Source organism: Protomyctophum bolini (genome assembly GCF_963924005.1).
Source record: "Protomyctophum bolini genome assembly, chromosome: 10".
Taxonomy (NCBI): domain Eukaryota; kingdom Metazoa; phylum Chordata; class Actinopteri; order Myctophiformes; family Myctophidae; genus Protomyctophum; species Protomyctophum bolini.
In genome coordinates this window covers 10,108,205-10,123,960 of record NC_137871.1, presented here as the reverse complement: position 1 = coordinate 10,123,960, position 15,756 = coordinate 10,108,205, and the positions used below count along the sequence as shown (strand labels likewise).

The following is a 15,756-nucleotide window of genomic DNA, read 5'->3' as shown; positions in this document are numbered from 1 at the left end:
CTCGCTTGTGCGAACAACAGACTTCTTCCTGACTCTTCACCCATTTCCCGTAAAACAATTGCTCCATCCACGCAGCTGCTATGAAACGCATCCAATCTAACTTAGTCAACAATGAAAGCGAGCAGCTACATTATTATTGTAGCATAATGGGTCGTTTATTATGTAAAGCAACGTATAGTAACGATACGGGAGATACAACACAGACAGACATCCTCTGCTAGGAGGAGCTAAAAGGACTTCTTGCATGCAGGGACATAATTGCTGACATCTATTAAGCGCATTAAGCGCATGGCTTGATAATTCCATGGATATCATATATGCAGGGGCCAGCAGGGCTTGTAAATAATAAATCACGGGGCTTCTTCTTCTTCTTCTTGTGAATATTTCGTTACTGCTCCAGATTTGTGGAGAAGGGAGGAAAGAAAAAAAAGAGGGACTTTCACTGGACACTCCCCTAAACCTTGGACGTGGATGTCTGCCTCTGTGATTGGTCGCGGAGCCCCGACTGACAACACCTGCTTAAGTCCTTCATCTAAATTGACACCCGGCGGGCAGGGAGAGATATAGGCAGCATCCCTGCCGCTGCTACCGCTCACTACTACAGCACAGCCGCTCCGATCACACCAGACGCACCGTTTTATTGAGCACCCCCCAACATATACACACACACACACACACACACACGCGCACACGCACTCACACTCTGTCCACACACACACGCGCACGCAAACACACACACACACACACACAAACACACACGTCACACACACGCACTCACGCACACACACACACACACACACACACACACACACACACACACACACACACACACTGACACTGACACAACTCAAGAAAGAGACACTACAGATTTGAATTCGTTGACAATCGAAGGGACACTTTTGGAGGAGAGAGAGAGAGGGAGAGAAGGCAGAATGTTGGTCAAATTGGTTATAGCGCTGTTGTTGGTTTTGTCAGTTTTTGAGCAAGTAGTGGGATCGGATAATATCGACATTCATGACAGCCCCCCGGAGAAGCCCGCCAGCCAGAAAGGACGCCTCTCTCTGCAGAATACAGGTAAGAGAGGAGGACAGGAGGCTTGTTACTCTCTGCATGCATGGCATTGGCATGGGGGGTGTACAGTATAATATGGGTCGCGTGTGGTGTGTGTGTAGCATGTAGCCTACGTGTGTGTGTGCGTGCGTGTAGCCTGCTGTCTGTAGGTGTTTGTGTTCACACACACACACACACACACACACACACACACACACACACACACACGTGTTCCTGTGGCAGCATTATACCGTGCAGGCAGGGGAAACACGTTCGACCGATTTTTCCGTTCTAAACTTAAATACCGGTCTTAATATGTGCGTTATTTACTATGGAAGTACATATCGGACAAAATTGCGCACATATATTATAGGCCTGCCCCCTATTCGATTAACTGGAAAGGCGATATCTTGTAAATACTCACAGACAGAAATCCAATATGTTAGTAAACTATTAATAGAACTGCAATAGGTAATGTATACGGTAACGCATCTAGGTGTGTGTGTGTGTGTGTGTGTGTGTGTGTGTGTGCGCGCGCGCGCACGCGCGTGTTTACGCGCTGCCGCATGTGAGCTAGCCTATATAGAAATGTATGTGAGTATAGATTTGTGGAAATAAAATGTGCTTCGATCTGTGTGTATTGTGGCCTAGATGCCATTAGCCCACCTCCTCAGTTCATAGTATACATGCATTGAAACGAATTCAAATGGAACTTTATGTTATAGTACAGAGTCAGTGTGCACTGTGCAGTGCACGATAATGTGTTGTAGTCTGATGGGGGGGGGGGGGCGTGCCATTAAGACAACAAAATGTGCGTAGCGTGCGTGAGGCTATACCCAAAGCACCAGTAAGTATTCCTGGCTGCAGCTTAATTCCCCACACTGAGATTTTAAAAGTGAAATGACTCCGACCCGCTGTGCGTAATGATTAAGAGCAGCGTTATAATCTGTTTCCACGCCAATACAGTCAGGGGGACAACTCCAAGGCAGTTTTTTTTCACAGCAGAGTCCCTGGTAACACCTCTGTGTAATTCAATGCACGTTGCGGCCAGCTCGTACGATCCAAGCACATTCCCGTGATGCCAACACAAGCACCGCCGACAGCGGCTCACTTTTCCTGCTTACTAAGTTCAACTCAGTGCCTATACAGTGATGGAAGAAGTATATAGGTAGTACTACTCAGCCATTTTTACTCAAGTAAAAGTAGCAATACCATGCACACAATGTAGAAATACTCAGTTACAAGTAAAAGACTGTGTTAAAAGAACTTCAGAACTTGTAGATCAGCTATTTTCAAACAGCCAAAGTTTAAATATAGGCTGAGTGCAGGTTAATGCATGTTTTATAGCCTACTAATCAAATAACTGCAGTGGAGTAAAAGGATAATATTTGCCTCTGAGATATAGTGGAATAGAAGCATAATAGGCTACTGAAAAAGTAAAAAAATACGTCAAAATTGTACTTGAGTATACAGTACTTGAGTAAATGTACTTAGTACTTTCCACCACTGAGTTCTAGTCGGTGTCTAAGCCCCTCCTTTCACTACTGCCCCCAACAGAGGCCCTTTGTTGACAACCGTAATATCTCAACTAAATCACAGACAATCCCTATATTTTCTTTGACCAAGTCAAACCAATAACTTGTTCTCACCCATGGCTGTTGCGCATGGAGTCGATTTATTACAGAAATACACTACCCTGTTCTATATTTTTTTCTCAGCACTCTCAATTTCTCAGTAATATCAGTCATGGCATTATGTCAGGCTTGAGTTAGTGTCAGCATTCAATTAAAACATTAATATTTTTCACAAGCAGCCGATTTCACAAGACATGTCTGACTTGTAGCCTATATATATAGGCCAACAGTGCAAAATATCATGTATTAACTTAAAAAGGCTTTGTCAGGGGACATACTAACATCCTTGGATGACACGTTTCCTAATGCATACTGTCAAACTACAATTTGGGGTTGAAAAGGAGTCTCTCTCTGTTATTCATTTTGGTCCTCTATCATTTGTTTTATTCCTGTATTCCATTGGCTACAGCAGAAAGCTAGACGGCACTGTGCCATTCTACACTCGGGCAGCATCATATGTTAGTTACATTGTCACATTGCTACATACCAACATCTTCTCTGTTCTGTTATTGCAACTGAGAGTCCTCCCTACTGTTTCACACAGTCCTAAAATAAATAGGTTCTCACGCACTGAAGCATTATGCATATTTCCCCGCTTCGAAGTGCCTGCTGTCGACAAAGATCTTCACTGTACCATCCAGCACTGTTCCACTGCTGTAATGAGAGACTTGTTGATGCACATTTCATAAAGAATTTGACAGGAATTCCAGCGTTTGTATTTTCCTCCACAGTTTAGTCTAGGGCTGTATCTGCAATGCACCATCCTCCTTGTTCAATGTTAGGCGGTGCAGACGGAATCTGGCGCAGAATGACACAGTAATACTGTATCTCTATCACCAAGTGTTCCTCTGCAGAAACCCCTCTGCTCAGGAAGCCAGAGTTCTGTCTCCCCCTCTCTCCTGCTAGGTGCATCTGTGACAGATGGCAGCTCACCACGAAGACAGGCAAGACACATCTGTCTCTCTCTCTCTCTCTGTCTCTGCGTCAACTTTGTCATTGGTGCAACAAACACAGCGCTATACTGTAGCATAGTGTTTGTCTCCTCTCAGTGAATGCTGTAACATACTAATGGTGACAACACACCCATGTGTCTTCAGAGGGTGATGAGCACCGTTCCCGTGTGACAAATTGATTCCTATGGGTCAAGGTTTACACACCCACGTTCAATGAATTTTGCAATGCATATTCTCTCTTTGCAGCTGAGATCCAACATTGCCTGGTGAGCGCAGGGGATGTCGGCTGCGGTGTGTTTGAGTGCTTTGAGAATAACTCCTGTGAGATACGAGGGCTACAGGAAATCTGCATGACCTTCCTGCACAACGCTGGCAAGTTTGACTCCCAGGTAATGTACTGTGTGTGTGTGTGTGTGTGTGTGTGTGTGTGTGTGTGTGTGTGTGTGTGTGTGTGTGTGTGTACACACGTCTGTATGTTTTGTGTGTGTGAGGCAGAGCAAACACATTATGCATATAACTGCATGTCACGTACACCTATAGAACAATGGACCAACCTGGTACTTCATGGTCCAGTATAGTTGTTACAATGTAGATGGTATAGTGGGAGGGAATACAAGAAGGAATTTAAGATAATATAACAAGCATTATGCCAAAAGCATTATACAAAGACAGCGATAAGAAGAAAGAAATTCACCCACTTCTTTACACCTGCAAACCAGTGATGTGACAAATCAAGTATACGATTCTGGTGTCTAGGCATCACATAAAGGACACAATGCTAGGATAGAAGCTTTCACAGAGCCAGCTTGTTCTGGACTTAATGGACTGATACAGCCTTCCTGACTGCAGAGGGATCAAGAACTCCTTGGCTGGGTCGTCTATGATTCAGAGTAAGCACAGGCGCAGCCTTATACAGAATCCTCTATTTTATCTACCGAAAACGTTCTTCGGTAGTCGAATAGTCGAATGTGTCTTAGCGTATAATATACTGTACATTTGTGGCATTTCCCCCCCCCTGCAGAACCTATAAAGATACAGTGTAAATAGACATTCTACACTAGTGTACACACTCAAAAAACTGTATACATTCACTCTTCACAATCTCTTTTTCTCTCTCATGGAGGTCAGAACCATGGAGTCTCGTTTGGCCTGGAAGGTGTGCAGCTAGGGTCACGGTGTAGCCAGCTGGCCACGGGCCCATGAAGCAGCTCTTCTTTCATACGGGTGCAAGAGACTGTGGTTCTGCCTCACTGAGCCAGGCCCTGACTGAGTCTCAAGATGTTTGTCAGGCCCACATACTCCACGGCTTGAATTTATCCGATTTGATTGAGTGACAGAATATTTGTCAACGTAATTAAACGCATACTTTAGTAGTGCCCCCTATATCGTTTGCGTTACACGCACGCGGTACACTCTTACGACAGCTGCACTTTCTCAGCCATTATGTCATCACCTGGACTCAAACCCGTGGTGAAAAACAAACATCCACTTCTCAACGAAAGGGCAATCCCCCCTCCCCCCCTGGGTGGAAACAATCGGACGTTCAGAGAAATAAATCTTTGCAGAACTAATTCTGCAGCCGTTATCGCAGCTGTTCTCGTAATGCATTTAGATAATGTATTGATAGTCAGAGATCTCCCATCATCTGGCAACACGAGACTATAAAACATAATAATAATAATAATAATAATAATAATAATAATAATAATAATAATAATACATGTGAGGGGGGCCAGGGGGGAGAACATAGAAAATGACAACTTTATTAGGGAAAAATAACGAATAAAAGACAAGAATTAAAAGCAATAAAACACTAAAAGTAACACGTTGGTTAAAAGTGGTTAAGGACCGCCCCCCTATCACAAAAAATCAGCCTGCTGCCAGTCAGAGAGTTTCCTGTTTTCTCTGTGAAAAAACGGACATGCTGACTTGTGATTCAGACTCTCATGTGGTGAAATGGTCTGACCATATGAGGCTACTTCAGACAGGGTTATGGGGAAAAACAATCACACCCGTATGAACGGAGTGGTGCAACTATACTTGTATAGTGATAGTTACTGTACTGTACTCTGTACGGTATGGTACGGTACGGTACAGTTTTATTGCTAGTTATACTTAAATTCTTATAGTGATAGCGCTCAATGTGAAAGGCCCTTTAGGCTGCTCAACAGTGCCTCTTTAGGTCACCCAGTGGTATTGCAGCTGTTCATATCCCCAAACAGACATACATAAACACATAGGGAGGGACACACAAAGCCAGTCATTGGAGTGGTGTGCTCCGAAGAACTAGGGGATGTCACGGCCCCTTGGCCTGGCCTGCAGGGCCTATGCTGTCTATATGGTGTACTGCCCTGTCTGTGTGTTTCCCCCACAGATCATGTGGGCGTCCGCCCACTTGAGACAACTCGTTAGGTGCATTAGGAGCACCTGATCAGTGCTCCTGGAACTCCTATAAAGAGGGCTTGCTAGCCATTCTCTTGGTCCCACTCCAGATGACAGCACCATTCTGTTTGCTGCTCCTCACCATTTCCTCACCATTTGATTTGAACACACCTTCACCATATTAACCACACATCCACACTGACACCACTGATCTTACTGACTACCACATCTCATACTTTTTGTAAGCATTATCATTTATATTAAGTATTATTAGTTATCTCTTACGAATAAATTATTGTTATTTTGAACACTGCTCTGTGTCCTCCTCAATTTGTCATGGCCCAACGGGCCGGGTTATGACAGGGAGGATTACTCAAAAAACTCATCACAGTTTAAACTGTACTTCACGGGAAAAACAACATCAATACAATGCTTTGTCAGGTTTTGTCAGGTGTCGCATTCAGTTCACTCTTAAATGAGGCCCTGTGTGTGTGTGTGTGTGTGTGTGTGTGTGTGTGTGTGTGTGTGTGTGTGTGTGTGTGTGTGTGTGTGTGTGTGTGTGTGTGTGTGTGTGTGTGTGTGTGTGTGTGTGTGTGTGTGTGTGTGTGTGTGTGTGTGTGTGTGTGTGCGTGCGTGCGTGTGTGTGTGCATGCGCTTGTGCGTACACAGGGGAAATCTTTCATCAAGGATGCCCTTAAGTGCATGGCCCACGGCCTTCGCCACAAGTTCAGCTGTATTAGTAGGAAGTGCGTGTCCATCAAGGAAATGGTGTTTCAGCTACAACGGGAGTGTTACATCAAGCACAACCTCTGTTCCGCCGCGAAGGAGAATGTTGCCGTGATGGTAGAGATGATCCACTTCCAAGACCTCTTTCCCAAAGGGTAAGTGACCACCATGTCCGCAGTCTAGTACTACACCACCTACATCTCTAATGTGTCTTTGCATCTTTGTTGCACACATTCAATGTTCTCCCGCAAGTCAAGTCCTCTCGCACCATCTCTGTGTTCATGTTGCCTGAACTAGAGCTCTTCACTTGTCCAAAATGATCGACTGGAACTATAACCCATTAACCCATTTAGATCTGAGTTTAAAACATTCACGTTGAAAGAATATATATTCAAAGATTTGCGCCACACATTTTTACGATTTTTCAAAAATAGCAGTTGTAGATCTAGTTGTAGATCTGCTATTTTATAACATATAAACATTATGTTATCATTTAACATAGCTAAATTATAACATAATGTTTAAAACACCAAAAGGGGTTCCCGCACAAAATGGTTGAGGCCGATTCTATATCCTAAATCAGCAGTTCTCACAAAAATGTTCAAAAATAGCAGATGTGCAAGCTTGTGTGAGCTTATATATCTGCTGTTTTTTAATAGCCAATGCAATAAAATCTGAAATGACATGCATGCTTTCCAGTTCTTTTGGACCCGTGAAATTTGTTCCAAGATCCGATCAGTTCCGAGATGTTACAGTGGTGTTCTCGGATCTACTCGGGTATAACACATAATGATAAACAGACCCAGGACCGAGGTAATAAAAATATCAACCAACCCAAACCCAATTGCAAATTGACCATAATATAACTCAGACCATGGAGTCTTTGGCATTGTCGTGCCGTGTCTTAGCTTGTCCTACTCTTCCATCTATTTGCACTTTATTGTCACGATAATGTGATGCCTTATGAGCATGTAGATCTGCTATTCCTTTTTTTTTTAATAAAGTTAAAAAATCTTCAACAAGAAAAATAGTCTGCAATCTGAATCTTGTGATCTTTTTGTAGATTGTTGTGAAAATCTTACAACGTCTTTTAAAACAAGACATTATAGTCATAGTCATACATACATTATTATTATTATTTTAGTAACGTGTATGTTTATGATATTATGAATTAGTCATATTAATGATAAACGCGCTGATTTGATTAGTCAGGTTTCACCTGACAAAAATATTTTGCCTATACACCGACATGCCCAAAATGCCATCTGGCAAGTGTTTAAATTGCAACAGTCATCAACATGATGAACTGACCCGTCACTGAATGCGACCTGCGTCTCTCTCTCTCTCTCTCTCCGTCCAGTCCATACGTGGAGCTGGTAAACATCCTGCTGAGCTGCGGCGAGGAGGTGAAGGAGGCGCTGATCCGGAGCGTGCGGCTGCAATGCGAGCAGAACTGGGGGGCCCTGTGCGACAGCCTGAGCCTGTGCTCCTCCCTCACCCCGTCTCCCGCGGGGCCGGCCGGCGCTTCTGACCCTCGCCGCCCGGGACCCCCGCCGCCGCCTTCCCACCACGAGCCCGAGCACGTTCGACCCCCCCGGCAAGGCGACAAAGACAAGCCCGGCAAGGGCGGCTTCAACGCCGCCCACCACCGCAACCGCAGTCAGGGCGGGCCGCGGCGTCAGAGCCCCGAGGCCGGGGTGGTGGCCGAGCAGGAGGACCCCGAAGCCGACATCCGGAGGTGAAAACAAAACGAAACCCTCCACAATGAGCCCGACAACCTTTGACCCCCCGCCCCCGCACACAGCATTCACAGGATCACTACAGTATGCGCGTGCGTGCGTGCGTGAGTGTGTGTGTGTGAGTGTGTGTGTGTGTGTGTGTGTGTGTGTGTGTGTGTGTGAACACGTCTGTGCGACCAAGCATACACCGGCCAAACACACATTCATTTAACCACTTTCAACCTGGCTTTGCTATTTCGGGCATGTCATTCATTATAGGCAAAAAAGATCAATCGTCATTTTTTAAACTATACTGTATATTGAAAATAGGGTTTAAGTGGTTAAAACACACATTCATTCGCGCATGTTTGTTCGCCCGCGTGTGTGCACTGCACCGCACACACACACACACACACACACACACACACACACGCACACGCACACGCACGCACGCACGCACGCACACACACACACACACACACACACACACACACACACACACACACACACACTACTTACAATACTTACTTTCCGGACAGACTGAGCAGAAGGACAGAAGGTCTGTCTGTATTCCTGGTCTCCAGTCATTCCAGCGGTCCCAAATGGTCAACTTGCAGGGTAAATGTGGTGTACAGTATGTACAGTATGTACAGTTACTCCACATTGTATGGCCACATTTTATTTTTGTTTGTTTGTTTTTGTTCATTATTGAATAGTAATAATTGTTACCATGATTATCAGTAGGTCTATTTTGGTTCTAATATAGCATTTCTCAAAACCATACTTATTGTAGGATTTGATTATGTTTGTATTATTTATTTTATTCTTTATGCAATGTTTAAATATCAAAATGTACATAGAAATATACTTATCTATATTTATATAAACATGTATAAATATAGCTACCATATGCAATGCTGATATGCTATATATGATATAGTGTATGGTGTGCTCTCTGTCGTTGCACCCATCAACCATTGGTCGTGTAGATATGTAACATACAGCACAACGTTAGTTGTTTCCAAGTGGGAATGTGTATTATAATTCTAGATACTTGATTATTAAATACAAATTGTACAGGTTTGAAGTCCAGTTCTGGCACATATGACTTGCAGTGCATGAGGGGTTTTTTTTATCGCCAAGAAGCCAACAAACTTAATTGTACATTCATCAAGAGAAACTCCACTCTAAAAGACGATCCACATATTGATGCATTTTATCTATCTCAACAAGGAGTTTGAAAACCTTTTTTAGCGACCGATGATTGGAAGGAATATTTTCAAACCATCTATAGTCCACCTCTAAAACGCAGCATTAGTGAGGACCCATATGGAGATTATGTAGAAAGATTATAATTTGCTTTAAATTAACACAGGATTTCAAGGTGTAGTTACATACACATGGCACTACTGCCATGGTTAGTTCTGCAGGTACTGTATCTGGATACATGCTCTGTTTAATTACTGTTAATACTGCTATTAAATTTAAGCCATTTGTTTTTTTAAATCTCCAACTACCACTCTGAGTCTAAAAAGTCAACAGCACATACGTTGTTAATGGAACTGCTTCGGGAACTTTCTTGACATTGTGGAGTAATGCTATTGTCATCTGCGGTATCCGTAGCGTTAGTTGAGAGTTGTTCATGGTCAAAAATATTGATTGTATTGCCCAGTAACACAGTAATATGTGAATTCTGTTTAAAGACATGGTTTCCTCTTTTCAATTGCTTGCTACCCAGTCTATTGCAGCAAAGAGATAATGCATAGTCGTATAGTACAAAGTTTGGTGTAAACGAGACACATTCAACAAATCCGCCATCTTCTTTCAGATATCACACACATCATGGTGCCTAAACTTGTTGGTGTCCACAGTGACCTTTTCTCTGTGATTTTCAAGTTAATGGACGATACTGTTGGGTGGGTGGGGGGGGGTGGGGGGGGGGGGGGGGGGGGGAGATTTTAAATCAAGAATTCAATAAACGCAGAACATTTTTTTTTTTACGTTAATTTTGAGCCATGATCTTGCACTTTGGCATAACTGTCAGTTGGGATTCCTGGGCTGTGCTGCTACGTAGCTGAAGGTTCAGAGTTGAAACGAGGTCAGCGGAGGCTGAGCTGTCATGGGATCTTCGAGTTGAAGCTCCGGACAGGACCTTAAACACGCCACATGCCTGATTATTTGCAGCGCCGTGATTGTCTCAGCTTAATCAACTTACACCGTGCGGGAAATGGAACACTGTTTCCCCACTTGCTCCTTAGGACCAGCTTGAACTCTTCTCCAGGAACAGCCTTTGCAACTCTGTTCTATAGTGTCCCTGTGGCCAAAGAAAGATGCCCGATCCGATCCGATCCGATCCCCGGCCTTCTCTAAATTAGCCTTTATTTCTCCGGATCTCTTACCTAGGTCAGGAGAGACAAGAAGGCATGCTCCTCCACACCCCCCCCCCCCCCCACCCACCCACCCACCCACCCACCCTCACTAGAGCCGCCCGCAGGCAGCACAGCAAGGGCCCAGGAACTGGGTTAAGTCTACACACAGGGGCTTTGGAGCTGTTATTCTAAATGTTATATTTACCAAGGCCACCAGAGAATTCCTCTGGGCCTCAGCCAAGAGCCTGCCACAGAAAGAGGCAGAGGACACCAGATGCAGAGAGAGAGAGAGAGAGAGAGAGAGAGAGAGAGCTCCACTCGATGGTGACTCGCTCCGTCTTTCTCTTCCTCCTCCCGCTTCTCTTCCAGGCCCACAGACGAGGGCATCTGACCATATCAGGCCAGTCACATGCTCTGTAGCTTCAGGAGACGATTTGAAAGCACATCACACTAAATGTTGTAAAGCACTCGGAGCAGGCAAAACCAACTCTGGAGATGCGCTCACTTTTTTCTTTTCCTTTTTTTTTGGGGGCTCCACTAAGATGTTTTCACTTTGTTTTCTTGTATAGTATATATACACAGTATGATAAGGTTTTAACAAGGCTTTTCTTCCGATCACAGGGAGATTTTTTAGGAACCCCCCCGGAGGTCGGAACCATCAGTTAAGGCCGTCTGCCCCGGCTGATGTAATCTTTCTGTTCTACCTGTATATTCAGTTTTGAAAGCTGGGATTCCTTTGACGGTCCCACCACAATTTACAAGACATAAGCTAATCCTATTGAGAATGTACTGTAAGTTTGTAAATCAACAATCTGTTCAGCGTTCTATCATTAGGTTTAATGTAATACTGTAGTGGCTTGAATGACAATTCTTTCTTTTGTTTTTGTGTTCAGAGGGAATTAAACTATCCATGTAATCTGTATTTTCGGTATTCCGTTGCTGCATTACTTCTTTACCTTCTTCTATGCACATGGACTTCCCTTCTTTCACCGGTTTCGGATACAGAACATGGTCTACGATGTTGTAACTCACCTGTAAGACATTGGGCATACAGTACTTGTTGTAAAATGTTTGGACTCATGAAGTCATATGTATCTTCTAATCATTAAAACATTTTTTTGTCTGTATTCTGTACAACTTGTGTCTTTCATCATAGCATTTTAATACTTAAAATATTCAACAAACACCAGCAAAAGATGGTTAGCAATGAACACACACACTGACACACACTCACGCACACGCACGCTCGCACACGTGTGCGCACACACACACACGCACACGCACGCACGCACACACACACACACACACACACACACACACACACACACACACACGCACACGCACACGCACACACACACACACACACACACACACACACACACACACACACATACCAATAACTTTTTATATCATAGAAGATCTATCATTAATGTATGTTTTGTAATAATAATCAAAATCTACAAAGTAACTAGTAACTATATGTAGCCGGCTGGAATTGAGCCTTTGGGGCCACAGTAGACTGGCTGCCCTGCCACTTCCTGGGTTTCAATCAGTGTTACTATTTAAAGGCCTTGTAGTCTACCAAACAATAGTCTGCTTGGTGGTTACATGGCTGTGGGTCCTGAGACCTGAGTCATACACTATGCTGGGTTAATGCTGTTGCCAGGGTGAGTAAGGTGTTTCATGCCTATTGGTTTAATGAGGTTTATACTATCTGATAATTGTAAATAACTCTGCTGTTATAATTCAGGTTGATCATGTACCAAACATTGCTGTGGCGAGAGGGAGTGTCAAGTACAGACAACTGAAGGTATGCAAACAGACATTGTTGTTTAAGCCTACTTTGTGTTTGTTGGTGTAACGTAATTAAAGTGTTTGTTTTTATTTCATCCTGTAGATTGCCACGGCTGCTTTGTTTTGTTTTAGTTTACTTTGTTTAGTTTGAGTTAATATGTTGATTTTATTGCTTTTAGTATTTTGAGCCATTTCTGTTTTTCTGTTTCTTTGAGCTGTTTTCATGTGTTAACTTGTTTGGTTTTAATAGTCTACCTGGTTTTTAACGATATTGATCGCATGATATATTATGATAAATGTTTTGTACTTTATCTTTAAATGTCCTGTTTGTGGAACACCGTCTCAAGTCCTTATAAACAAACTTGCATTTTGTGGGGAACCCAGTTTACTGGTCTAGTTAAGTCTTTGAGCTATCTCAAGGTGGCGTAGTCATACAAAAGTAAATCCTTTGGTACACTTGGTTACATATAGTTTTCAAATAAATGTAGTGGAGTAAAAGTACAATGTTTGGCTCCGAGATGTAGAAGTAAAAGTACCTCAAAATGTTACTTAAGTACAGTACTTGAGTAAATGTACTTAGTTACTTTTCACCACTGCAGTCTATTGCATAAGCAGGCCTCTCATCTGTAGCATGGGTTAACAGAGATGGCCCAGCCATCTCAGGTATTACACAGGTTAAGAGACACCCATTCTCGTTTGACTTTCCACCTCCCATCCTGACAATTAATGTGTTAAGTTTCAAGGACTGGAAATATCCACCGCATTGAAGGGCTTAAACGTTTACGTCAGTGGCTCTGGATTGTGTGTGTGTGTAATTCTTCCGATCCGTTGAGGGTGTCCGTTTTTATTAGCTGCCAGTGCTGCCCCGACGGTGTATATTGCCATGCTAAACATGTAGCAGTGCCCTGGTTTTGCAGAGAAGATGTCTAAATGTTGTTCCTACTTATACACTACGAAAGGTTTATTTACTGAGGACTAATTGGATTGTCCAAATGAAACACACACACACACACACACACACACACACACACACACACACACACACACACACACACACATCCTTGTGGTTTTCCATTTGTCTAAAGGTTGACAATTGACATACTAATATATAGGCTACATGTAGTATGTATATTAATATCTGATCACTACCTTGGACCAAACTCCACTAATTATTATGCCATAATCTTTCGAATAAACTGAAGATCAGATCAATATTGCTACTGCTGCAGTCATGCAGTTACTGCCGCCCTGCACAACCTATAACAATACAGGACACCTTTGACTGCCAACCACTCCTCATGTGTAGTGATGTCAAATGACCACTGGGTGGTACTGTCTCCCCACTCATTGACACCGGATTTGAGCCTTCTGCCTGAAAGTATGATTGAGAGAGAGAGAGAGAGAGAGAGAGAGAGAGAGAGAGAGGGGTGGGGTGGGGTGATGGTGGATGGATGGATAGATAGATAGATGGTTCGCTACCACACCTTGTAAAAAAACCCCAATAACAACATTAGAAAAAACGCCTGTCACACTGACTGTATTATAGTCATGATATTATACAATGTAACATGTCTGTGCTGAGTGACTACAGCAACAGCTTATGGCTGACCTACAACTCACCTATTGTATGAAGGGTACTGCTAGCAGGTTGATATGGCAACAGAGACTGCATCAATAAGGTATCAACAGTAATCAGGTCTGCGTTTAGTGGCAGCATTGGGCTCTGTGTCTCTGTGAGAAGAAACCTGAGATGTTGAGAGCTGCAGGTGCTTTTGTGACCTCTCCAGGTGATCTGGCGTGAAGTGATTAATTAATGACTCCGGGAATTAATCATTTAAGAACCATCAGCAGGGAATGAATGCATGCTCTGCTGGACCCTCACAAGATGTATTCACGTCCTTATGTGTGTGTGAGTGTGTGTGTGTGTAATGTGTATGTATATATATATATATTAGGGCCGGGACTAATTGCGATTAATTTAGATTAATTAACTACAGAAAAATTAACGCGTTAAAATAATTAACGCATTTAATCGCATATTTTGTTTTCACCGCCGAACCGGAACGTTTCTCACTGGGCGCACGTTTCCACTTACCTAAGATGCTGACGCACCCAGCAGCAACATTGCTGTCTGAGCATTCACTTCCGCTAGTACTAGACGATAACAACAAACTGAAACGGCACACGTTAGCATGAATGCAGACCCAAATAAGAACGCGCAGCTTGGGAAATTTAGTGGGAAATTTAGATTTAAAAAGCGAGCGGATGGAAGCGTGGACAGAAATGCAGTTGTATGCATATTATGCAACAAAGAATTTGCCTATCACCGCAGCACATCGTCCCTCACATATCACATCAATGCCAAACATGTTGCTGCTAGCGTGGAAGTTCACGTTACTCCGTCTTCTTCAACGTCGCAACCTACACTCGACCTGATGCCTGGTTTCAGAGGCAATATGACTAAGTCCAAGTCTGACAAAATAACAAACTCCCTGGCTTACTGGGTTGCAGTCAACTGTAGACCACTTACGGTGGTCGAAGATATGGGGCTGCAAAAAGTGCTACAGATAGCTTCGTCTGACACAATAAACAATGTTTTGTTGCTGAAGTTTATGTATTCACTATTCATTCCTTTACTCATAAAGTCATAATACCAAAATCCATTTGAAAAAATTGCTTTCTCACTGTTCTCGGGTCAAATAATGATATGCGATTAAAATGCGATTAATCTAGATTAATTAATCGCAAAGCCTCTGATTAATTAGATTAATTTTTTTAATCGAGTCCCAGCTCTAATATATATATATATATATATATATATGTGCGTGCGTGTGTGTATGTATGTACTGTATGTATGTATTTGGTTAAAATGGGTAGGGTTTAAAAAAAGGCAAGAGTTTGCTCTGGTGCACTGGCCTAAAAGTGGGTCCTTAAAAACTGCTAAAACTTCTGAAATGTATGTATGTGTAGGTATGTTGTATGTGTGTAGTATTTAAAAGGGGGGCTTTTTTGTAAAAAGCCCAGCCCACCATACCTTAATTTATTTAAAAATACTCCAAGATAGGGTTATGTATGTATGTATGTATGTATACCTTTGAACACTGATGTTAGAATATTGTTTAGCTCAATA

The 15,756-nt window shown here is 43.0% G+C and overlaps 1 protein-coding gene across 1 annotated transcript; it reads left to right on the top strand.

Moving 5' to 3' along the window:
* Nucleotides 1-610: 610 nt before the first annotated feature.
* LOC308322552 (stanniocalcin-2-like) lies at nucleotides 611-10,383 on the top strand. The gene is made up of 4 exons (XM_080773900.1): nucleotides 611-1,074; nucleotides 3,884-4,026; nucleotides 6,689-6,900; nucleotides 8,106-10,383. The coding sequence occupies exons 1-4, from the start codon at nucleotides 933-935 to the stop codon at nucleotides 8,485-8,487; spliced, it is 879 nt and encodes a 292-aa protein (XP_080630026.1). The 5' UTR covers nucleotides 611-932; the 3' UTR covers nucleotides 8,488-10,383.
* Nucleotides 10,384-15,756: the final 5,373 nt, after the last annotated feature.

What these genes read in the sequence shown, in the direction of transcription:
- LOC308322552 (XM_080773900.1), top strand. Translation starts at nt 933, where the DNA reads ATGTTGGTCAAATTGGTTATAGCGCTGTTGTTGGTTTTGTCAGTTTTT. An exon ending in CCTCTCTCTGCAGAATACAG is followed by an intron (nt 1,075 to 3,883) that starts GTAAGAGAGGAG and finishes CTCTCTTTGCAG; the next exon opens with CTGAGATCCAACATTGCCTG. An exon ending in CTGGCAAGTTTGACTCCCAG is followed by an intron (nt 4,027 to 6,688) that starts GTAATGTACTGT and finishes GTGCGTACACAG; the next exon opens with GGGAAATCTTTCATCAAGGA.